The sequence below is a fragment of the Grammomys surdaster genome, unplaced genomic scaffold (genome assembly GCF_004785775.1).
Source record: "Grammomys surdaster isolate TR1022 unplaced genomic scaffold, NIH_TR_1.0 949, whole genome shotgun sequence".
In the NCBI taxonomy this organism is placed as follows: domain Eukaryota; kingdom Metazoa; phylum Chordata; class Mammalia; order Rodentia; family Muridae; genus Grammomys; species Grammomys surdaster.
The window spans coordinates 202,600-227,558 of NW_021605368.1; the positions used below are offsets into that span (position 1 = coordinate 202,600).

Sequence of the window (24,959 nt, forward strand, 5' to 3'; positions counted from 1 at the left end):
GAAGACATGCAGAAAATGAGGATATGTAAGGAATATGGTTGGAAACCTGGGACTGGAGGCAGTCACATCAAGATTAGCATAAGAAGCCAGTTGCCAGAAGACTGAAAGCCTATCCAGCCTAGGTTTCATACAACAAAGAGAGTATGTACAGGTCTGTTTCAGACTGGAAGCCCCTCCCAACCTGGTTGTCATACAAGAAAGAACATTCATTGACTAGTTTGTACAAGAAGACAGGAAGTTTTTCTTTACCTGGACTGCATCTAAGGTACAGAGAATCCTTGCTATGCAAACAGTGTGTGTGTGTATGTGTGTGTGTGTGTGTGTGTGTGTGTGTGTGTATTTGTGTGTGTGCTGGGGATACAACGAAAGTGTAAATATATAATAGGTTATATGTCTAGTGACCTGGCCATTTGGGGGCTTTTTCGTTCAGCTCCCTAGCCCACTCTTATTCTTGGAAGTAGTTCCCAGTTTTTTCTTTTGAGACAGGGTCTCAGCATGTTAGCTCCGACTGGCCTGGAAGTCACAATGTGCACCAGGCCAACCTTGAACTCACAGCAACCTACCTGCTCCTGACTGCTGAGTACTGAGATTCAATGTATGAACCACCTTGTTTTTCCCTTTCTTAATGAACTGACTTTTTTTTTTTTTTTTTGCATACAGTCTGGAAAATTTCGGTCTTTTTCTGAAGCCCCAATCCCATCCCCTTTCTGCCACTCAGATATTTGCGGACTTTAGTTGCTGAACATGAAAGCTTTCTTGGACCCTGACCTAAAAGGAAAGGTTTTCTCTTTTATTCTAATTCATCATCCCAGCAGCTCCACAGGTTACAGGTTGCCTGCTCTGTGTTGTGTTTTGTATTCCCTCAAATACTAATGAAATTGTTATTAATTGTTATTAATGAGACTAAAAACCCCCAAAAGGAACCCCTTTCCATAGTAATATTCATGCCCATCTTCCTTCACTGGGTTCCTGTTTCCCTCATTCACTCATTCATTCATTCATTCATTCATTCATTCATTCATTCATTTAGGTTGCTTTCAAGTCACACCCACAGAGGCAAGAGTGCCCTATTTCTGTACCATACAAAGACCCGAAATTCTGCCTCTAGTCACCTTCTGCTGTGGTATTCTTTATGGCTGTCAGTACCTGAGCTACAAAGGACCTTACAAATAACTGCACAGAATAACTGACTAGAATAACACATAACTTATAATAAGATAACTGACTGGAATTTCCCCCTAGGGCACTCTCACTTTCCCCAGAGCATACACTTCTCGTCTCACAACCTAGTTTCCCAGTGATCACCCTACATCTCTCTTTATTTAAAAAATATTATTTCATGTGTGTGAATGTTTTGCCTACATGCACGTATGTGTAGCATGTGCATGCATGGTGCCCATAGAGGCCAGAGGAGGGCATTGTATCCTCTGGGACTGGAGTTACAGATGGTTGTGAACCATCATGTGGGTGCTGGGAATCAAACCTGATCCTCGGCAAGAGCATCCAGTGCTTTAACCACTGAGCAGTATCTTCAGAGCCCCTCCAATAATAGTACTTACTATGAAGTAAGTACTATTATTATCCCCAAACTATAACATAAAGGGGCTAGGGAGATGGCTCACCAGGTGAGAGTATTTGCTGCCAACCCTGACAATCAGGATTGAATCCCAGGGGCACACATGGAAACAAGACCTTACTCTGTCCTCCATTCATATGCTGCAGCATCCACACAAACACACAAAATTAACTAATAAACAAACAAAAATGTAACATAGATAACTTAATCAACTGGAAGCTACATGGGTGGTACCATGGATGTAAGCACAGGCTGTTTTCGTACTTAAAGAGATTAGCCTTTTTTTTGTTTTTTTTTGGGGGGGGAGTTTTATTTGTTTGTTTGTTTTTGTTTTGTTTTGTTTTGTTTTAAAAAGGTCCACAAAGTATTTAATAATTACAACAGTATGAAAGACCACAGTCCATGTGGCATGTGAGACTCAAGGCAGTCTCTTAACTGTGAGCTCCTACAGCATACAAACAAGTGATGACTTTTTTACATCCTGATATACAACAAGGGTTTCAATCTAAAAGGAACAAAAGACACCAAGGAAGGATCATCCCCAAAATCCAGGTGTCTGACAGCTCCACTTTTGTCATGATTGTATGAAAGATTCCAAAGCCTTTACCACATTCCTCAAACTTATAGGGCTTCTATTCAGCATGAAGCTGTTGATAACTTTTAGGGTCTGAAGAAGTGTTAAGATTATATCAACATTTTAACATTTGAACTGTTTCTCTCCAGTTTGAACTACTTTGTGTGAAGAAATTTAAGAAAGCTTATTAAGGCGTTTGCAGTATTTTTCACACTTGTGACATTTCAGTCTATTATGAAAGAGAAACCCAACAAATATGTGGCCTGGCCTTCCATGGTCCATAATTACTTTTTTGGAAAAAAAAAAGAGAATACATACAGGTGGAAACCCTAAACTTGTGATGTATCTGTCAAGTCCTTTAGAATTTTCCAGATTCTTTCCCTCATTTGATAACTCATTCTGGAGAGAAGCCATACAAACCTGAGGAATGTGGGAAAGCCTCCTTTACAAAGTCATACCTATATCTACACAAATTAACTCATAATGTGGAGACTATTCACAAATGAAAAGAATATGTCAAAGTGCTCAACAAATTTAGGGATCACCAAAGAATTTATTCTGGAAAAAAACAATACGAATGTAAAAAATGTGGCAAATACTTTTGAAGTTCTATTGCATAGTTGGAACAGAGAATAATTCCTATTGGAGATAAACACTACACATGTGAAAAATGTGGCAAACTATTCTTACCAGTCTTCTGGTCTCAAGCAACATTAAAGATTTAATCTATGAGAGAAACCACACAAGTGTGGAGAATGTACTAAAGTCTTTTGGACTTACTGAAAATTTGTTTTTGTTTTTCAAGACACAGTTTCTCTGTGTAGTCCTGGCTGTCCTGGAACTCACTCTGTAGACCAGGCTGGCCTCAAACTCAGAAATTCACCTGCCTCTGCTTACCAAGTGCTGGGATTAAAGGCATGCACCACCACGTGATAGACTTCCAGATGACCGTGTGTCATAAGGAATGAGACAAAGAAAGTGGGAGGACAAGATGAGGGGATTGTGGAGATACTACTCAGGGATGGTCTTTGGCAGGAGATGAGGTTTGCACTGACCAAAAGGGACTGATTTTATTCATGAGTTGGGCGCCTGGAGTGTACTCCAGGAGGCACAGTCCTACTTTGCTTTTTGTTGTTGTAATAAACAAATAAACACCATTACCAAAAACAACCTCGGAAAAAAGGAAAGAGTTATTTGGTTTACTGGTAACAGTTCTTCATCAAGGGCAGCCAGCGTAGGAACCTGAAGCAGGAACTGAAGCAGAGACCACGGAAGCAGAGACCTGGCTTGCTTAGTTACCTTACTTAAATAGCCCAGGCTAACTGGTCTAAAGACAGCATTACCTACAGTAGGCTGGGTCCTTCTACATCAGTTAGCAACTAAGAAAAATGATTCCCAGACATGTCCAAAGGGCAACTGGATGGAGGCTACCTTAGTTTGCTTTCTGTCACTTCAACAAAACACCATGACCAAAAGCAACTTGGGAAGAAAAGGTTTATTTGGCTTACATATCTCAGCTTACACTCCATTGAGGGGAAGTCAAGACAAGAACTCAAGGCAAGAAGCTAGAGGCAGGAACTGAAGCAGAAGTCTTAGAGGAATACTGCATCCTGGCCTGCTCTCCATGGCTTGTTCAACTTGTTTTTTATACCACTCAGGGCCATCTGCTGATGGGCTCTCCTGGATCATGGAACAATCAAAAGAATGTTCAAGACTTGCTTACACATAATCTGATAGCATTTTCTCAATTGAGGCTCTGCTTCTCATTTTGACTCTAGTTTGTGTCAAACTGACAAAACTAGACAAAATCAAACCTAACCTAACTAGGACAGAAGCATTTTTTTTTTAGAGCTGATGTTCCCTCTTCCCAGGTACAGTTAGATTTGTCAAGTTGACAAAAACTATGAGAGTAATTAATATTGGGTTTCCTTCTTGCCTTCCCTGAGGCAAAATCTTTTTATATATACTGTCCCTGGGCCAAAACCACACTTCACCCTGTTTCTTGTTTGTTTTGTTTTGGCAAACATTTCTTTCAAGGTGAAGTTCTTCATGAGAAGAACCACATCCATTTCTATGCTTTATTTGTTTTTAAAATTTATTTTTTTCTGTCTCACCCGTGTGTGTGTGTGTGTGTGTGTGTGTGTGTGTGTGTGTGTGTGTGTATGTGTCCATAAAGGAGAGAAGAGATTTCCTGGAGTTAGAGTTATAGATGGTTGTAAGCCATCTCATGTCATCCTGGAGATTGTACTTGGGTCCTTTGCAAGAGCAGCAAGTGTTTTTAACTACTAAGCCATCTCTCTAACACCCCTTGCCCCTATTTCTTATGTACTCCCATATCAATTCTGTTTTGTGGATTATGAGAAGCAAGGGTATATAGACAGTCCTCTTGACTGACCCAAGACACATCAGAAGTAAATGCTTACTGTTGTATATCCAGGATGTGTTTCAGTTGTTAGTACAACATTACTGTAGTCACAGACAACTGACACTCAGTAAGTCTAGTCAAACTTGAGATTTATGGATGAGAATACAAAGGTGTTCTGGGATCTAAATATGAGCATGTGATACTAGGACTTCAAACAGGTATCTGTTTTTTTGGCCAAGAGAGGGCTCTGTGTGTGTGTGTGTGCGCGCGTGCTCGCGTATGTGTGTTCCATCACACAAAGAGTAGGACAAAAGAGAGGAAACCTGTCATTGGAATGTCCACATTCAGGTGTACAGCTTTTGACTCTTTGTCTAATGCACTGAGTTGTCTTTTACCTTAAAATTCTTTTATTGCTTTTCTAAGTGTGCCTTGTGATCCACTAGAAATAGAAACATCATTTTTCTAGAAATTCCAGCCCCTTCCAGACCTGTCAAATACAACTCAGTGCCTCAACAAGTTTTCCTTTTAATGTCTACAGGTAGGTTGGTTTGAACAAAATTGACCTCAAGCTGGATTTTGTAGCCTACTACTTAGGTCCCTTGTATTAGTTGTAGACACAGAACCCCAATGTCAATCCATGCTTCATCATTAAGATCCTTCACTTCAGAAGTACACTAGAATAAAGCCTAGGACCTAGAGTCCAGCAAGAATGTAGGTAAAGATGAGAGAACAACTTTTGGGAGTTTGTTATCTCCTTCCACCATGGGCTCTGGGGACTGAATTCATATCACCAGGTTTGTAAAATTTTAACCTGCTGAGCTGTCTCTCTGACATTAGATGTTCTTCAACTCCCGGTTCTCTGCTCCTCTTCAGTGTAGGTTTCATCCCCACACTGGCCTGAAGCGTTTAGTGGTGAGCAGGCCTAGACTCATCTTATTTTGGAACATCTTAGGAATAAGACAATTTTTCCTAAGAGTCCTGCCTCCACTTAAGAAGACTCCATTGGCCAGTATTTGGCCAAAAGCCCATTTTCAAACTAATTGCTGAGAAGACTTTGACATGGTCAGATGTCTGGAGATTGCCATGGTTCTGAAGTGGTTCAGAAGAAGGATGAGACATCAGCTGTCGTAGCAATGGATTAATTGTGAACCCTCCATTCATCTGGCCCTAGAAGAAATTCATAGACAAAAAGAAGAAATGGATGCTGGACCATTTCATTTTCCCTCTGGATCTGTTTTCCCCATACTCTTCCAGAAGCCACAAACTCAGCCTGGAGACCAAAATAATGCTGTTTATTTCAATTTCAAAGCACAGCTGTTCACTTAGTTCCCTTCCCTCTGAGGCAGTATGTAGGTTGTCCCACTAGAGAGCCATCTCCCTTGCCCCACCCTGAGAAATGGCCAACTCCCCAGGTCATCCTATCATGTTTTTCTTCCTATGCTTTGCCATCTCCTTTTAAAAACTGTCTTCACCCCTTCTCACCCTCTCTCCTTCCATGCTTCACTTCCCCAGCCCTGTCTCTTGCCCTCCCTCCTATTTTTTCTCCTCTTCTTCTGTTTTGCTCATTCTTCCTGGGGTTTCCCATTTCAACCTTGTAGTCCCTAGGGCTCTTGGTCCTTTCTCCTGTCAGTGTCCCCATACTTTAGCTTCTTTCCATGACCTCCATTGTGCCTCCCCCTGCCCCAGCTCTATCCCTTTCTTGTCTTCTGTCTTGGCTGACCCTGTCTCTCATGACCTCTCCTCATGTGTTTCTTCTCTAGGGCAATGTCCTTTCAATGTGCCCTGGCCAATAGCACTTCACACAGGTGTGGCTCCAGGATCTCAGAGATAATAGCCAGCCTCCCCTAGGATGTAGAGAAAGAAGGCCAAGAGGAAGTCCTTAGATGACTCAGGGGTGATTAGAAGGGCTGGGGTGGCCCACCGGGCATAAGCCCTATTATCTTTGGGATCAAAGAATATGTTCTTGCCCTCCATGTGGAGGGCAGAAGGCAAAGGTACACAGGGTCAGGTTTCCTGAGATCTTCCCCAGCAATCTCTGATCAGATCCATGTGGAACAAGGCTGCCCCTGTGAGGAGACGCGCAGCAAAGAGGTGTCTGCACGGCAGGCGTCTGGCAGCGTAGATTGAGCAGCTGCAGTGTGTCAGGGCCCCATCCAGGAAGAAGTCTGAGGTGCCATCCTTAAGGGCAAAGCCAGCTCCGGTCCAGTGGAAACCTCGGATCCCATGCTGCCTGGCGAAGGCCAGCTCCTCTGCCACTAAATCTGCCAACTCTGGCCCACAGGCTGCTCGGAACTTGGCTAGTGGCTCACAGTCCACTCCCTCATCTCTACAGGGGCAGCAAAACCTCTTTGGTTCCCCTGGGCCTTCGTCACCTCCTCCCTGTACTGCCTCCCCTGCAGCCAGGGACGCAACCCTGTTCACTGCCCATTCTGGATTGCCCTTCAACAGAGTCTGCACAGGGGTGGTGCATGGTACACCATTCCTCATCCCTGGAAGCCTTCCTCCAGGTTCCCCAAGCTCCACCTGCTGTCCTCCATTCTTAAAACCCACAGGTTGGGGTCCCCGGCCTGTAGTATGATCTCCATTCACTACGCCTGCAGTAGCTCTTGCATCCTCTAAGTGAACAACAACTATGTCCTCCAGGCCTCGTCTCCTTTTGACTAGAAACCTCCCACTTCTCTCCTCTGTAATCTTTGGGCCTTTCTGCCCCTCAGCTCCCCACTGTTGTCCCCTCTGATCTTCGTTCTCGGGGACTAACTCTAAGGGCTTCTCCAAATGGACCTTTCTCCATTTTCTAACGTCGATCCCCTTCTCTATTTCAAACTGAGGCTCTTTCCATTCTTGAGGTTTTGGTGCACGTGCCCTCTCCTCCTGTAATTGTACATCTCTCCAGGGCCTTCCTTCAAGACTCTTGGCCTTCTCAGACTCAACCTGGTTGCCTCTCCGATCTATGGGACCCAGTATCCTAACCCTTCTATTCTCTATCTGGGTTCCCCTCCAGTCTCTGACCTCTGGCTCTCTCAAATGCTCTTTTTCTAGTTGGGCTCCTGTCCCTTCAGGTCCCTTCACCTTCTGATTCTCCAACCAGACTCCTTGACCATCCCTCAAGTGCAATCCCCTCCCTTTCTCACTCTCTCGATCAGGCCTTCCACAGTTACTGGTCTCTGTGCCCCTCACCTTCTCCTTTTCCATCTGTGCCCTATTCCTCGGCTCACTCTCCAACAACACTCTGTCACCATTAATGCCCTCTGAGGCAGCCTCTCCAGTTGCATCAGCCCATTGCATGGCCACTAGGTCACGAAGGCACTGAGCTACACTATGTGAGGGGCTGAGCCTTCGCAAGAGTCGCCTGCGATGGCCGCGCACTAGAGCACAGGCATCCAGGTCACGAGTCGCTTCGTAGGCACGGAAACGTACCCACATATCGTGGCGGGGTGCCCAGTTGTGCTCAAAATATCTGATGAAGGCAGTTGGAGCCTGGGAACGCAACTCAGCTAGTGCCTCGCTATAAGCTGTATAGGATTTTGAATCTGCTAGGCGGCAGAGGAGTGGCCACAGGTCCGGATCCTCCTGGCTGGCACCGCCCAACTCTTGTGCCTTACTGAAGAGCGTCTCCAGACCCTGAGCACGACAGATCTGCACACGTGCACATGGCAACAGCTGGCGAACTGCGCGCAGTTGTCCGGCCACCTCTGGTCCAGCTGTAAGGCAGCGCACTCGGCCTTTGACATCAGGAGCACTTTGCAGCAGGGAGACTAGCATGAATCGCAGCAGGCTAGGTGTCCCAGGACGCGCCACGCAACAGGCAGCCTGGCGTGCACGTCCAGCGCTGTCCACACACAGCACTGCCATCAGGTCTAGTGCGCCCTGCAACCCAGGTAGCCGGTCCACCAACAGGATGCGAGGGAAGCGCCGCAGCAGCGCCCTGGTGCGTGATGTCAGAAGGAACACAGTTTCTACCATCGCTTGGTCCTCCACGAAAACCAGCTTCACCTGCGGACAGGGGCAGGAAGTCGAGAAAAGAGGGTCAGGGTACACCGTGTCTGTGAGTGTGTGTGTGTGTGTGTGTGTGTGTGTGTAATGCAAATCCATTCATTCATGGATCTGCACAAATTCTTTTGATTGGCAAGAGGCATATAAGAAAATCAAAATCAGGAGTTTTTGTAACCTCAAAGCTCTCCACAGTTTGTGACCAGGACATTCTGATTTGACCTGGTAATCCTGGGACGCTGGCACATGTGATACTGTTAGCCGCTGTGATACTCCTGTTTGCTGCTGCTGGAAGCCAGGTGTTTGTTACTCCTTCCTACACCCAGCAGCAGTCTATGCAAGGGCCTTGGACCACAACAGGAAGCAGGAACTGCACAAGACAAGCAGCCATCTAGAACCCCTCTGTGCCTGCTGGGGCAGGGACTGTGAATCTACTTAGAGAAGCCTCCAATGGGGTCCCCAAGGCCTTAGTTTCAGGGCCACTGGTAAGCAGCAGGTTATGGAGGCAGAACAGATGGTCTTGATTTGAGCCTCCCTACCCGCCTCATGGCTTGATTTTACCTTTCTGCCTCAGTTTCCTCTTTAACCTCCATTCCTGCCGGTTTCCTCTTCTAGGAACTGACTGTTCATTCCTCCCAGTCCTGAGAGAGGGAACAGCAGTTAAGAACACAGCTTTCTAGAGCAGACTGCCCCACCTGAGGTCCTGCACCTACTTCTTTCTGGCTAAGTGGCTTCTGGCAGCTTGCCTCATCTCCATTTCATCTCTAAAATGGCAACAGCAAGTCCTGGGACCAGAGAGATGAAATATATTAATGAGTTTTGTACAATTGCCTGGTGTAAGCAACATCCTCATTATTAAGAAGTGGTATATACATATTCTCATAAGAGTCCAGGTTCATAATGACCATATTCATTATTGCTCAAAGACTCCCCACTGCCCGAAGACAAGGTTTCCTGTCACCTACATTGGTCTCAAACTATGTAGCTAAGGATATCTTCTAAGATGTGGGATTGCAGGCATGTGCCACTACACTTGGTTTATATGAGGTACTGGGCATGGAACCAAGGGAGCCAATTGAGCAAGCACTCTACCAACTGAGCAACACTACCAGCTCCAGATCTCTTTAAGTACTGGGGCAGTGGCTGGAGATCCTTGAGTCAGTTTCTGTAAGAAATAACTTACAGTGGTGGAGACAGAATTTGAATCTAATTTAATCAGAGACCTCTCCACACCCCTTCTGCCATAATCCAACCTCATCCTTCAAGACTTAAAACAAACAAACAAACAAAAACAAAACACTGACTAATGTCCAGCCTTCACAAAATCTACTAAATAACCTATGGACAAACTGGGTAGATGGTTCAATGAGCAGAGTGAGCGTAAGGACCTGATTCAAATCCACAGCACCCACATAAAAAAACTGAACAGCTGTGTGACTGTAACTCCAGAACTAGGAAGCAAAGACAGGCATATCCTGAGAGTTTAGAGACAGCCAGCCAAGCTGAAAACAGCAATTTTTACTTCAGCATGAGATTGAGGCAATAACACAGTGATAAGAGGAAGATGGATGGTATTCTGCTCTGACTTCTTCATGGAAATATCTATTGTTTTGCTCAGGTACATTCAAAACACACACACACACACACACACACAAACACACACACACACACACACACTGGTGACTGAAATAGATATTTGCTAAATAATAGGTTTAGTAGAGTCCAAAGAGAAGAAAGGCATTGCTTACCTAACCCTAAAATCACACACTTAGCACCCCAAAGGGTACCGAGATTCAATGTTTTAAGAAAACACACACACACACTGTTTATCATTGACTCAAGTTATAGTTCTACAACATTTTCAGATATTACTCACTTTTAAATTATTTTATGTATGTTTTTTGACTGCATATATATCTATATATCGTGTGTGTGGCTGGGGTCCTTGGATCCCCTGGAATTGGAGTTACAGTTGTGAGTCTCCAGGTGGATGCTGGAAATGAAACTGGATCCTCTGGAAGCGCAGCCAGTGCTTTTAACCACTGATTCATCCCTCTAGTTTCCATCATTTACTCTGTCATTTGAATTTACTTAAAAGATTTTCAACCCACACCTGCTGTATCCAGTAGGGTAGCCACATGGACCTGTTTACATTTCAATTTAAGCTGTGCCATACTGTTGTAATAAACTATTAACTGTGAGTATAACATGCTTTCTGTGGTCTGTGATTCCTAGTGAATCACTGAACCCCAGAGTGGCTAACAAGGTCTCCAATGGCACCTGGGGAGTAACTTGCCCAAGTTTTTGGGCTAGGAAGTCTAGGAGAAGGGCTTTAGGAGTGGTAGGGCAGGAGAAGGCAGGGTTGTGTGGGTGATACTTAATGGGTGTGCTGACATTTGATGAAGGTGGAGCTCTTATGTAAACAAGTTTGGTTTTCTTCCAAATAGTTTTGGAGCAAGTATGATAAACATAGCACTGCTCTAGGCATAGAAACTGTAAATAAGGTGCACTGTGGGGTGTATATGTGGAACAGGCAGAAAAATCAAAGAGAAATACATCTTAAGTTGATGATTCTGGATGAATGAAGTGCTGAGGAACATTAGTCATGCATGAAGCAGCTTCTCTACCAGACATTCCTCCAAACCCTTTAATTACCCCACAAAGCATGCACTGTTACTACCCCCTCCCTCTTACAGAGGGGGAAACAGATACAGAGAAGCCAGTTGCTTGCTTGAGTTCATCCAAAGATAACTGGCAGAGTAAGGCTTTGAGTCCAGGCGGCTTGGGCATAAGGCCAGACTCATAGGCTTTGGCTTTGTGCACAGTGGTGCATCTGCAGAGATGAAAACGTTTAAGGAACATTGCTTCAGGTGTATGCAGGTAGCGAGTAGAGACCAACCACAGCACTTTCCACTACCAATCATACCTCCCTATATGCAAGTATGCCCTTTCCCTTCCATATCAGAGTGATAATACTTTCCACTTTGTCCTGAAGGAGGTAAAATGAAGGAGTGACAACAATAGCTAAATAATTAAAATATACAGGGCTTCTTACTTTCTGGATTCTTTCTCTTTCTATCCCTGTCTCACTGTTGTGGGACACTGTCACCCATGTATGACATGATAGACAATCTCTTGAGGTTTTAGCAGAGGCTGTCTATCTCTGTGAAACCCGCACAAGACCAGGCCTATTTAAGTTCCACTACAATGGTGAAGAGTGGCTCATGGGGGCCAATCCCTCCCCAAGGATGTTACTGGTTGCCAGAAGACATTTTCTTCAGCAGTGTAGCTCCTTATAAACTGCCCATGCTTCTGTAACCCTAAATAAAACCATCAGTTTACCAAGCTAGACTTGGGTGGAACTGCATGTTGGGTATGTTGTTGGTGCTCCATCTGGGGTGAATAGAAATTTATTCATCTGAGGAAAAGTTCACATGTTCCCTGACACATATACTTAATCCATACCTGATTACTCTAAAAAGTGTCTGTTATTATCACCTCCATTTACAGATGAACAAATTGAGGCTCCAAGAACCTAAGTTACCTGTTCATAATGTGTTCACTATCCTACAGCCTATAAACAGCACAGCCACAACATATGGGAAGCTTTGAGAACATATCAATAGTAGTAAGTCAAGTTGCCTATATCCTTTGACTATATTCACTTCCACCCCCAAGATGGCTGATGTGGTATAAACAGTGACAAAACTTAGGAAAGATCTTGATGACATGGGCCCTGGTTTTGTCCTTTGCCAAATGTGCTGGTTATTTCCCTAGTCACTGTGACCAAATACTTGTTAAGAAACAACTAAAGTGAGGAGAGTTTATTTTGGCTTACAGTTTGAGTCAAAACTCCTTCACAACAGGGGGAGGGGTATGGAGTGTGAAGTGGCTGGTAACATGTGACTGCAGCTAGGAAGCAGAGTTCTGACAGGAATTGGGCCAAGCTATAAAGACTTTAGACACTATCTCAGTGATCCACTTCCTCTAGCAATGCTTCACCTTGTGAAGGCTCTACAACATTCCAAAGTTGTATCATAAACTAGAGACCACATGTTCAAGCACATGAGCCTATAAGGAACATTTCTCACTCAAAACATGACAAATGACTGCGGTTTTCTCCATCCTGGGCACTTAGTACTTTGGACTTCATGTGTTTTGCAAGTGGGCAGCATCATGACTTGCTTTATAAAGAAAAGAGCCAGGTGCTAAGCTTTCCAAAAACAATCTCTGCTCTGCTTTTCAGTCCCAGCAGTGTCCTACAGTGGTGTACTGTGTTACAGGCTCATGCATATGGGGTGCTCCTTGGAGCCTTATGGGGGGGGTCTTTAGTTCACTACGGCATGCATCTGAAAGACTGTGACTCCCACTGGCCCTCGAAGCTTCTCTGCTTCCTGCCTTGCCAGGGCCTTGAGCAGCTTGCTCTGCCATGTGCTCCCCATATGATGTGCCCCCATGCCAGAGGCCCAAATCAATGAGGCTGTGGATTCTTGACCTGAAACTTTATAACTGCAAAATAAATAAAATTATTTACTTTGTAAAGTTTATGGCCTTGGGCATGTCAGTATACTGATGTAAAGCTAACACACCCTTCCTTGGAAAACTGCTGCAGTCTTGGGATGACAATAAAGAACTCTATTTCAGATTACTGATATGCTTTATAATATAGAAGTCTTTCAAAAGAACTTAGAAGTGAAAGAGCCTGGGTGAGACTATGCAAGGGGATGGACTAAGCATCCCACTCTCTTTACACCCTCTAAAGATGGAGAAGAAAGGATGACAGGTGTAACACTTACCTTGAAAATTGGAAAGCAGGTGAGGAAACTGATGGTCATCCCACCCACAAAAACTGTGAAACCTAAGATAGCAGATGGGAAGTACTGGTAACCAATAGCAGAATCCCCATTAGGACCAGGTAATACAGGGTTTTCTCATAAGACCAGGTTAGGGCTGTTGGAAACCCTGTGATTCTCCTCTCCCTCTAGGCTGTCACTCTTCCAAGTGGCTGGAAGTTTATTCTGTAAACAGGGTAAATGGAAAAAGTTGCTGGCCTTGGGGACAGCAGGCCCACCTGAGAATGAAGGAGGGAGATTCCAAGCTCCATGCAGGGTTGGCATGCATCATGCTGACTGCCAGATCCAGTCTCTTCCCCATATGGCTGCTAGACTGTGGCAGCCTGGCCTTCACCCCCAATCAGGAAGTGAGAAGACTTTTCTCAGGGGACCTGACCAAGCCCCGGAGAAAGAAGGAAAGATGTTGACATTTGCCATTCTTCAGCATGCAAGGTAACATAAACTATCTGTGTGCTAGGCATGGTAGCAAACTACTCCCAGCATTCAGGAGGCAGAGACTAAATGGCTAGGAGTTCAAGGTCACTGTTAAATACACAGCCAGTTCCAGGCCAGCCTGGGCTACCATGGGCCCTTACCTCAACCAACCAACCAACCAACCAACCAACCAATCAACTAAAACGAAGATGCAAATGATGTGTAGGATAGACAACATTGTTGAGTATGTATGTGTGTGTGTGTGCACTTGAGTGTGTGTGAAGTCATGCATATGTGTGCAAGCTGGGGCAGTTTATGGTTAATGGAGTTTTAATCATCCATAAAGAACAGTATTGGGTCATTTGTCATTTACAGGGACATGGATGGGCCTAGAGATCATATTAAGCAAGTCAGACTGAATTAGAAAAATACTGCACTTTTCTCTCATATGTACAGCCAAAAATATACATAATAAAAGTCAAAGAAGGTTATTAGGAAAGAGTATGTAGAGTGTAGCAGGGGAAGGAGGGGAGAGATGATATGAGGTTGGTGAGTAAGGTCCAAGTACATAGTACACTTGAATGGAAATCTCGTGAACTTATAGCTATATATACTAGAGATATAAAATATATCTTAAATACAGAAATACAAACTTACCTGCACATGTACAGTTCTATGCTACCTGATGCAAAAGCCACACAGTGGTGAGGTCTGTTAAATTCAATTACTTCAAAAATTCAATTCAACTCCAGCTTTGGGCTGGGGAAATGCCACAGTTGGTAAAGTACCAGCCACTCAAATACAGGAACCTAAGCTTAGATGCCCAGAACCCACATAAAAAACTAGTGGGAGGTGGGGGCAGAGACAGGTAGATCCCTGAAGCTCACTGACCAGGTAGCCAGCTTAGTCAAATTAGTGAACTTCAGGTTCAGTGAGAGTCTTTGTCTCAAAAATTAGAGGTGGTGGGGCAGCGAGGTACTTCAGCAGGTAAAGTAATCACAACCAAGCCAGAGGACCAGAGCTCAATCTTAAGGACCTATATGGCAGTGGGAAAGAACTGAATCCTGCAAATTATTTTCTGACCTCTACATGCAAGCTGTGGCATGGGTACACCTGCACACTCAACCCCCACAAATAAGTAAAATATATTTAAAAACCATTGCAAAGTAATAAAGGTCAACCTCAGGTGCTTACGTGTACCCGACCCCTACAACCAAAGAGCAATAATAAAAACAAAACCCCCAAACTAATCAACAGCCAACCAACCACAAACCCAGCTCCTCAACCATATTAAGAGTTATTTCAAATGATCAAGAGTATATGAGACCAATGGCTACTATACTGGATAGGAAAACTAGAATTCCCCATTAAGGGGTTAGGAACATGGCTCAGTGGGAGAACACCTGACTAGAATCCCCCAATGAGGAGTTGGGAGCATGACTCAGTGGCAGGGTGATTGGTCAGCATGTAATAGGCCTCAAGTTCTATTCTCAGTGTGCAAAAATAAACAACAGACAATTAATAATACATTACAATTTCTTCATGTCCCCCTCTTCTTCTGCTTTACAATACTTTGCACTCTATCACACTATATAACAGTTTCCTGTGTGCTGAGTTCAGGGTCATATCCTGGGAACATTCATTAAACAACGGACTTGTTTATGTACATTCCATTTGTATAGTCCAAGTTGAAAAAATTAGATTTCATTTTCCCTCACTTGTCCTAGTACTCAACTGAAATCCTATCTGGGCGTTTTGTTTCTGCCACTATGGCAGCTAACACAATGGCAGCTAACAGCCGTTTGTGCTTATTTAACTTTCAGTCCATTAAAATGAACTCAGACTCTTGGCACTGGTTACATTTCAAATGTTAATCAGCCACACATGACTGGAGCTCCCATACAATGCAGTGTAGAATCAAACAGTCTGTACAAGATGGAAAATTGCTGTTGGACAGTCCACACTAGAGGATGTTCTGTGGCTGCACCTTAAGCACCCTACTATGTGCTTCCTGAATAAGTGAATGATGTGTAGCAAAAGAATGAATGAACAACCCATGAAGTGAGTCAATGTGGTTCTCCCAGCCCAATGCTACCTCCTGTGAAACTCTACCTTGGCCTCCGGATCTGTGCGGAAGAGCCCCTCAAGCACTTGCAGGGCATCTAGGACCCCGTGGTCTGGGCCCTTGCAATGGGTCAGCAGGCGGTGCACATCAGCAGGGGCCACAAACTGCTTGGAGATCTGGTTGGTGATGCGGACCGGCAGGCAGGAATTGGCTAGCAAATGGCCAGGGCGGAAGTGGTAGGCAAACTCGCGTGGGCAGGCTGGGTGTGAGTGGGTCAGCTGGCACTCAGTCACCACGAGTCGATCCCGCAAAGGGCTCAGCTTGACAGTGATGAAGGCCGGGCAGCTGGGCTGGGGAGGCCTGCAGGGGGAACCACCAGCGCCTCTGTCATAACCCTTTGTGCAATATCAGTTTTCTGCTTTCTCTCTTTCTCCCTTCCCACCTCCCTCTCCTCTCGTTAAATTTCAAGGACAGAGGAATGGAGACGCTTATGAATACACCAGCTGGGTGAATTTGTACAAGTTTCTGCGTTTCATCTCTGTATGGTAAAAGGAAATTAATAACAAACTTGTCTCATAGCATCCTTGTGAAGATGAAAAATAATTGGTATGCTTAAAACCCTCAAGACTGAAAAAAACATCTACAACACAGCAAACACTACACACTGGTGTAGTCTTCATCCACACACCCAACTCTGTCCCAAAATGACCACATACCTTGTTATATCACGACCAGAAATTTTTAGCAACAAAATAATCCAGGAGCTGACAAGATGGCTCAGTGGGTAAAGACACTTTCCACCAAGCCCGAAGACCTGAGTTGGACCCTTGAAATCCACATGTTGGAAGGAGGACAAGAGTCCTGCAGATTGTTCTCTGACTGCTACACATACGTATGAGCACACACATATACTCAGACACCCATGCAATGAGTAAATAAATGTAATAAAATCATATAAACACTTCAGATTGTCTTGTATCTGCTTTTGGTGTCACAATACCATCTCCACAGATGAGGCCTTAATGATTTCTCCTTTCCCTCTGTCCTCAGAGGCAACCACAACCTGTAATTACATATTTTGCCTTGCTATGTTTTCAAAACCACAAGCAACGGATAGTATATTTCTGTTTCCAAACTTTGTATATCCAGGTACCCTACTCTGGCTGGAGGTAGGAAGGTCACCTGAGTCCCAGAATTCCAGACTAGACTGGGCAGCACAGCTACTACCCTTTTTAAGTCAACAAATGAAAAAAAGGGAAAAAAGCCCTTCAAGAATAGAGAATGAGAATAGTCCCTAGTCAGGATATGCAGCACCTGTCACGGATATGTCAAAGAGACTTTGGAGAAGCAGGGTGGTACCTAACAATGGAGCCCTTTATCATATGATCCTCAATGTGACTCCCTGCATGTGGGCATTAAAAGACACTGACTGGCATGCACACAACAGGACTATGTATACCAGCCAGAACCTGAAACCAAGCTACAGGTTGAAAAAGGAGGCTTTGATATACTCTAAAGAAATATAACACTAAGAACCAACTAACCACAACCCTCTCCAATGTGGATGAACCTCAACAAAGCCAGAAACAGAAAAGCAATCCAATGTGGGATTCCCATCTACATTAAATTCAATGGTATACTAAGTTAACCTTTACTACTAGACTAGATTGTAGTGGCTTTTGAGTAAATCCTAGAACAGAAATTGTGGGGTTGAGTAGTTTTTGTGTTTTGAGACATGGTTTCTCTGGGTAGCCTTGGCTGTCCTGGAACTCTCTTTGTAAACCAGGCTGGCCTCTGATTCACAAGCATTCTAGGTTTTTTACACATGTATTTTAATTTGGACAACGTTATCATGTTTAACATGCACAGTGTGTATATTTCTGTATATGTGTGTTACACTCTGGAAAAAAACTCCTTTGTTTTGTAGTAGTAGTACAGTGGGAAAATTGATACACCCTCATAACTGCCCCTAGTCATAACTATATGTGTCACCTAAAGCTGTTCAAGGGACTTTTCAAATGAGATTAAATTAAGTATCTTGAGATGGGACAATTCTGGATTATAGTGTTGGCAAAGGGGTTGGTATCACTACCAGGATCTTTATATGGGAGAGAAGTAAAACATTCAGAGAAGGAAGCAAAGCACTTGTGTGGCTTGTGTAGGCTCTAGAAGCTAAAAGGATATTGTATACTTGTTCCTGCATCTCCAGGAGGATCAGAAACTCAAGGTCATCTTCAAAGTTATTCTGGTCTACATGAGACTCTATCTCAAAAAAGAAAAAGAAACAAAAGAAAAAGAAAAAGCTTAAGCCACCATCTTTGCAGTAGTTGGTTACAAAACAGGAGACAATGACAATGGGCACCCCTGTGCTTTCTTTGCAGACTGTTAGATTTTTCCCAGGCTTTTCACTTGTTATTGCTGCATCCCACGACCTTGACATCTATTAAGTGATTTCCCTGTTATTTATTCAGCTCACTCTCTTAGATAACATTCTTTGTGAATGAGTTTGGAGCAGTGGCTCTCAAACTGCAGAGCACAGCCCATTGCATGAAGTCAATTTCAGGAGTTATAATCATTATTGTAAAGTATCAAGGAGAAAATACAAATCAGTATTTGTGTTTGATCCCCGTATCTTTAAAAAAAAAACCCAGTATTTTCATAAAATAGTATTTAAATTGACATCTTGAAATACGGTTTAGTGGTATTTCTCTATGGAGTGGTATGATAATAGCATTTCTTCCCTTCTGGCAGGAGGCTTTACCTATAGAATAGAGTGGTTGGCAAACATTTTCTGTTAAGGGTGAGAAAGTAGATATACTGAAAACAGATATATGCAAATATACACAAGTATATGCAAATGAATGGTGTGGCTATCTTTCTTTCTTTTTTTCTTTCTTTTTTTTTTTGTATTTTGTTTTGTTTTTCGGGACAGGGTTTCTCTATGTAGCCTTGGCTGTCCTGGACACTCTGTAGACCAGGCTGGCCTCGAACTCAGAAATCCGCCTGCCTCTGCCTCCCAAGTGCTGGGATTAAAGGTGTGCACCACCACTGCCCGGCTTATGGCTATGTTTCAATAAAACTTTATAAAAATAAATTTCAGGTTGGATGGAGTCCAAATGCTTCTTAGCTTGATGGTACTTGTTTGTAACCTACAGAGCCTACCATGTAGTTAGGAAGTCATGGATCATTCCTTAGTGATCTAGTAAATGTCAGTAGTGGATTCTCCCACAAACGGTCTTCCATTGTCTCCAAAACACTCCTCAGATAGGTGACTGTCCTCAGGATAAACAGCATGATGAAAAAATTCCATGAAATATCTCTTTTCTCCTACATGTGCACTCAAAAACACAGCAGATTAGGTTTAAAAAAATCTAAATAATCTGTGACTTTCCCCCTTATTTAAAAATAGTAAAATATGAAGGTAGAAAAGTAGTCTATTTTGGTGTTTTGTTTTTGAGACACAATCATGCAGTGCAACACAGGTTGATCTTGAGCTTAAAATCTCCCTGACTCAGTGCTGGGATCAGAAAATTCTTATGTACATAAATTTTAATAAGTAAAAAACATAGAGGCCCACAGTGGTATCAGGTGAAAGCACCATGAACATTTGATTTACCAAAAATGGCACATTACTGAGATTCCATGCATTCCATTTTCTAAGGAGAGGTCATAGTCATTTGTTGGAGTTTGGTCTGGTCATTTTGAGACTGGGTGGCTTCTGCTCCTAGGTCAGATCAGATCTTATAATTCAGGGGATGCCACCATGTCTGTGAAGCCATCAATCTTGCCAGTAAATACATGTCCTTTGTGGGGTCCTGGAATCTCAGATGACAAAATATGGATGCCTCAATGTGCCATTTTTAGCAGTTGCTTCCCTGCACATGTGGATGGGTAATGCCAGCTCCCCTAAATTCAACTCCATGTGGACAGGAATTATCCATTTAACTCATTACCTATAGCAGCACCTGGCCCTCAAAGAAGCTCAACAATAATATACAGTAGTTCTCTGCACCTACTGGTTTTATCTGCAAACCCTTCATCAAGAATAAGTTATTTAGGAAAAACAAACAAACAAACAAACAAACCATCTATACTGACTGCATAGTATACACACTTTCCTTGTCATGTTCCCCAGAAGTACAACAGAGTTAAGCACCTGCAGGCAGCAGGTATTACAAGCCATGTAGAGGTACTTAAGGATGCCTGTGTGTATCCTGTGCTCCTCATTCCATCTCAAGTCATATACAATGCACATACAGAATATTCAGAACATCCTTCTTGGCTGGACCAACGGACTGATCCCCAGAACTGTCAGGTACTGGAACACTTGACTCTATACTAACAATCCGTGACTAAAATTCTGATGGGTGGGGCAGGGTAGGTTAAAAATTAGAAACATGACCTTTGTAATCATGTAAGCATGACCTGTGAGGTCCAAGTCTTGGCTTTGCTGCAGCAGCTGGGCAACTGTGTATGTGGGTTGTTTAACTACCCCATGCCTTGGTTTTCTTACCTGGGAAGTGGGGCTGATATACTGCTATTCTTCCAGGCTTGATGGACAGAGTTAAATGATGTACAGTGGTTAGAGGGGTGAGAAAACATTTAACAAATGGTAGTCAATATTCCCAAAACATTCTTCTAAAAGGATGTGGTTTTCATCTGTTTGGTGTTCCCTTCACATTTATTGTTAAATAAATACATAAATAAATAAACAATAGAAAGATTGTGATAGAGTGGGTGTGGAGTTTAGAAGATAATTTGTGTGAATCATTTCCTTTCTTCTACCATCTGGATCCCTGGGATCAAACTTAGGTGGTCAGGCTTGGTAACAAGCACCATTACTCACTGAGCCATTTTACTGGCCTGACATAATTGTTCTTCATCTTGTAGATTTTAATTACTTTGTGTTTTCGAAGGTTGGGGTATGTTGGGAAGAGTTAAGGAATACTGTCCTACAGAGAAAAATGTTAGGGGAAATGGCACTGGTGTTGGAGGTATATGGGGAGCAACTTGAGGGCACTGAACCTCTGGAAAGTGGGTTACTCAAATACTCCCCAGATACTCAGCCTCTTCCTTGCCTCTCAACCCTGTCCTCTAGATCATGCCAGCATGGGTGAGACTTTCCTGAATCAGCCCCACTCTGCTTACAGTCTTTTGGAACTCTTCAGTATCCCAAGGATGAAGCCTCAGTCCTTGGATACAGCTTTGCCAAGTCCCAGCTTCGCCACATTCCCTGCTGCAGACTTTAAGCCATGGCCTATCCCTGTACTGTGGAATCAGAGAGGCTCTGCTTTGTGTAACTGGGTAGGGCAGGTGCAAGAGCTTAGAAATAATGAGTTCAAGTCACTGTCCCCAAACTAGCCACCAACCCTGTATCATAGAGCTTTCCACCAAGGAACCAATCTTTCTGTCCACTGGCTCATCAGGCTCAAATTTAGGGCATTGTTCTCACTCCTCAGACCCCTTGCCCAATGGTTTTTCCTGATATTTGTAGAATATCTGGGAGTTCTAGTAGCTACATCTGGGACAGTAACTACAGATAGTAAACACCATGTGTTAAAAAAACCCCAATTGTACATGCATAAATATATAAATAAAACTTTCCAGGATCTGATTACTGGTCATCTCTTCTAGGAAACCTTCTAGAACCACCCCTAAGATTTCAAGTACAAGATAGCTCTGTGGGTAAAGGTGTTTGCTGTCAAGCCAAGCATAAGGGTCTGAGTTGGATGGCTGGTACCCACATGGAGGAAGGAGAGAATGGATTCCTTCCAGTTGTTCTCTGACCTCCATACCTAGACTGTGGCATGCTCCTCTTTCCCCACAAAATACATACATATTAAAAAAATATTTTAAGTAGAGTGGACTTTCCTTTCCTCCACCTCTCATCTTTACCCTCAAGTTGATTCTTACTACTGTATGTGGCTATTTGAAATTTCTTTCTTCCTATGTCTGTGTTATTACTTTTCCTCCCTTTCATTCTTTTAGTTGTTGTCTCTTTCATTAGATTCTGAGTGGTTCAAGAACTAGGATAATCAACTCTGGTCTCAAAACACCCAGAGTGCACACAAGAGGTACTCAATAAATGGTTGTTAAGTGTTGAACTGGGTCCTGCTAGCAAAGGCAGATTCTGGATTAGGTCTGTCTCTTTTGCAAGTGCTCACTCTCTAGACAGTTATGTGAGGACACACACTTGAAGTTGTTGCTCTGGTAGTAGACTTCTGAAGTTCCACTTCTACAATAAAAAACCTGAGCATACTCCCATGACAAATGTTGAAATACTTCAGGTAAGAACAGCTATAGAGTGCTTACTTCACATGGGATGCCCTTCCAAATAATAGGTATTAACTCATTTATTCAAAATCTATGACACAGATACTTCTGTGTTTCTTGTTTCCCAAATGAGCAAATTGAGGCTCAGGAAGGTGAGGTTATCTACTCCATGACCATAATCATAGGTAGATATCAGTCCTGAGTCTGTGCCCCTACTTAGGTAACACTATCATTTAATTGACTGCCCTGGATGCCAGACATTGGTAAAATGCCTTCTTGTGCATGTTCATATATTCTGGTAGTGGTCCTCAGAACCAAGTATACATGTGACAGTCCCATTTCAGGGATGTGAAAACTGAGATTTGGAAGTGTGAAACCCATTGCCCAATGGTATCCTACTCCAGTAAGTGGTAGGGCTAGAGTCCGGCAGCTAAAAGGCACAGACTGTATATTCTTAAGTACTCTGCTCTTATCCATGGCTTCAAAAGAATGTTCTCAAACTCTCTCTCAGACATACACAGGGACCACCAGAGAGGCAGGACTGAATGGTGGCAGCCCTGAGCATGCTGTAGTAAAGAGAAATAAAACAAGGGGCAAACAGAAACTCTTAAAGGTCTGCCCCAGCAGCTGACCATTTGCTATATAGAAACATGTTTTGTCTTGTCCTATATTCAAGGAAGACTTCCCTAGTCCCAAGTGGCTCTCTTTGCCTATCTACCAACCCTTAAGAGGCACTACCTATTTTCCAGGAACTCCCTGTAAACTTATTTTTAACACCAATCTTCCTGGATAGTGGGAAAGTTCCAGATGAGTAGATTCTAGTGTAAAATACCCCTAGTTCTCAGAACAGGATCTGGTCCTACATTGAATGGAGATATCTTTCTGTCTTGTGGCTTTCCTCACAGTTCAGTCTTCCAGGCTGCTTTTCATAGGTGTGCAAAACCTGGCCCTCCCACTTCCCTAGCTGGCTCTGGTATTTTTTTTGGGGGGTTGGGGGAGAGGACCAATTCTCTCCTTTCTTTTGACTGTTTCAGTATGTCCCTCACTCTCTACAATGGCCTCTACTAAACCCTGTATCTCAAGCCTGGGTTGTTTTGTAGTGAGTGTATTTATTTCCTGGCTCGGTCTCTCTCTGTTTCAGTAAGTTTCCTTCCTTGAATCCGTCCTGCCTGGCTTTTCTGTACTTGGCAGAGTCAGTGGGCTTCCCTCCCTGGTATTGAATCTGTGGGTAGGAAGCTCTGTCTGGCTCGCCCCTTGCTCCCCTCCCCCTGCAGGGTCACAGCTCAGGCTCACGCACCACGCTGTGGACTTGTTGGGCATGCGCACATCCTTGCACACCAGCAGCACGTAGCTGTACTTGAGCACGTGGATAAGCCTGTAGAGTGGGGGTGTGTTGGCCCAGGGGCTTCGTGCCACGCGTGTGGAGCTCTTCACCGAGAAGACTACCAGCCGCTGCTGGCACCACTTGTCGAAGAAGCGGCTGAACTCAGCCCAAGAGAAGAAGGTTCGATCCAGCAATTCCTGTTCCTCCTTCTGCACTGCTGTGCTTGGTGAGGGCTCTGTCAGCTCCATCCTGGGACCCTGAGTGGAAGTGGGGAGAAGACCTGGACATCAGACCCATCTCCACCTGGGTTACCCTAATTTCCTTATCAGACTGTCTTATAAGCTATTGGTGCCTCAGACAAATCAAAGTGGATTTATTGTTTGCTTTTCAGATAGGAATCTCCATCCCGTTTTTGTGGTTCACCTGCTGCTTCCCTAGGTTCATTTGGCATTTAATCAATTTCAATTCTAGTTCCAGTTGCCTTAGATGTGCCCTCTAGGTACAAGTGGAATCAGTTCTTCTAAATATTTTGCCTTCAGCTCAGCTGTGGACATCTTTGTAAATGTATTACTAGCTTCTGGCTAAGATTTCTCCTTCTTCCAGATGTGTCTCCTATGCCTGGTGATAACATCTAGTGGTCCCATTCATCTGGAGCTCCCTTTTCCCACAAGTCTACATTTGACTGTAACTCATATCTACTCTCATAGCTAGGCATGAATTTCTCATCCCAGGCATAATTCTCATACACCTTGGCTTTCTTCTCCCTAGGTGTGTCAGATATGTAGCTGTTGCCCCTCAGATGACCGCCTTGAATTGCTACTTTGATCTGTGGCTTATCCTTCCCAGAGATGCTCTTATCTCCAGAAGTGCTCCCCAAGTCCAGTCACGGATCCTTCGCCTACAGGGGTGTGGCCCACTTGTGGCAAATTCAATTCAGAAGTGTCACCAATAGTCATCTTTGGTCCATACTCCTCCTAAGACTTACTCTCCTCCTGAGCCAAGTTGCAGCCCACTCTTCCCAGCAAAAGCTACTATTCTCAAAGTGTATCTTCGTTCTGGACATGGCCCCTTGTCCTCATAGGGGCTTCTTCACTTCTAAAGCTCCCCTTGCTCCCCCACCCCCACACGTCCTGCTGAGCCTCTTCTCCTTTGCACAGCCCCTTTTATCCAGTCCCCACCTCTCCAGACTCTCTCAGCCCATTTCTCCGCTGCTCCTCCCGGCCTGACCATCCCACACAGTAGTGCTTCTCCACTCCCAAAGCTGTGCACCGTTCTGGCCCCCTCCCCCTCCACTCACCTACCCAACCCAAAGCGGCGTCCACCTCCCACAATGCCCCGCGCCCAAGACTGGCCCGGCCCTTGCTCCCGGGATGCCTCGCGCGGTATCCTGCCTTTCTTCCCCCAGTGCCTGGCAAGGTGGCTTTCCACCAACCCTTCTCCTCTCCCCGACTGTCACCCTTATGACCTCGCAGCCTCACCGGCTCATCCACAGGGAGGACAGGCTCAGAGCCGCTTCCCAGCATGC

At 44.1% G+C, this 24,959-nt stretch overlaps 1 protein-coding gene across 1 annotated transcript; it reads right to left on the reverse strand.

The window, feature by feature from the left end:
* Positions 1–5,790: 5,790 nt before the first annotated feature.
* Zswim9 (zinc finger SWIM-type containing 9) lies at positions 5,791–24,691 on the reverse strand. Its single transcript, XM_028782993.1, has 4 exons — positions 24,613–24,691; positions 23,408–23,691; positions 15,885–16,197; positions 5,791–8,508 (listed from the first exon to the last, which is right to left on the reverse strand). Exons 2-4 carry the CDS (start codon positions 23,680–23,682, stop codon positions 6,520–6,522), a joined length of 2,577 nt encoding a protein of 858 aa, XP_028638826.1. The 5' UTR covers positions 23,683–23,691; positions 24,613–24,691; the 3' UTR covers positions 5,791–6,519.
* Between the last annotated feature and the right edge of the window lie 268 nt (positions 24,692–24,959).

Coding starts and splice junctions, on each gene's coding strand:
- Zswim9 (XM_028782993.1), bottom strand. CDS start 23,682: ATGGAGCTGACAGAGCCCTCACCAAGCACAGCAGTGCAGAAGGAGGAA. Junction 16,198..23,407: donor CCCAACAAGTCCACAGCGTG/GTGCGTGAGCCT, acceptor TTCCCCCTGCAG/GCCTCCCCAGCCCAGCTGCC. Junction 8,509..15,884: donor GCACAGATCCGGAGGCCAAG/GTAGAGTTTCAC, acceptor CCCTGTCCGCAG/GTGAAGCTGGTTTTCGTGGA.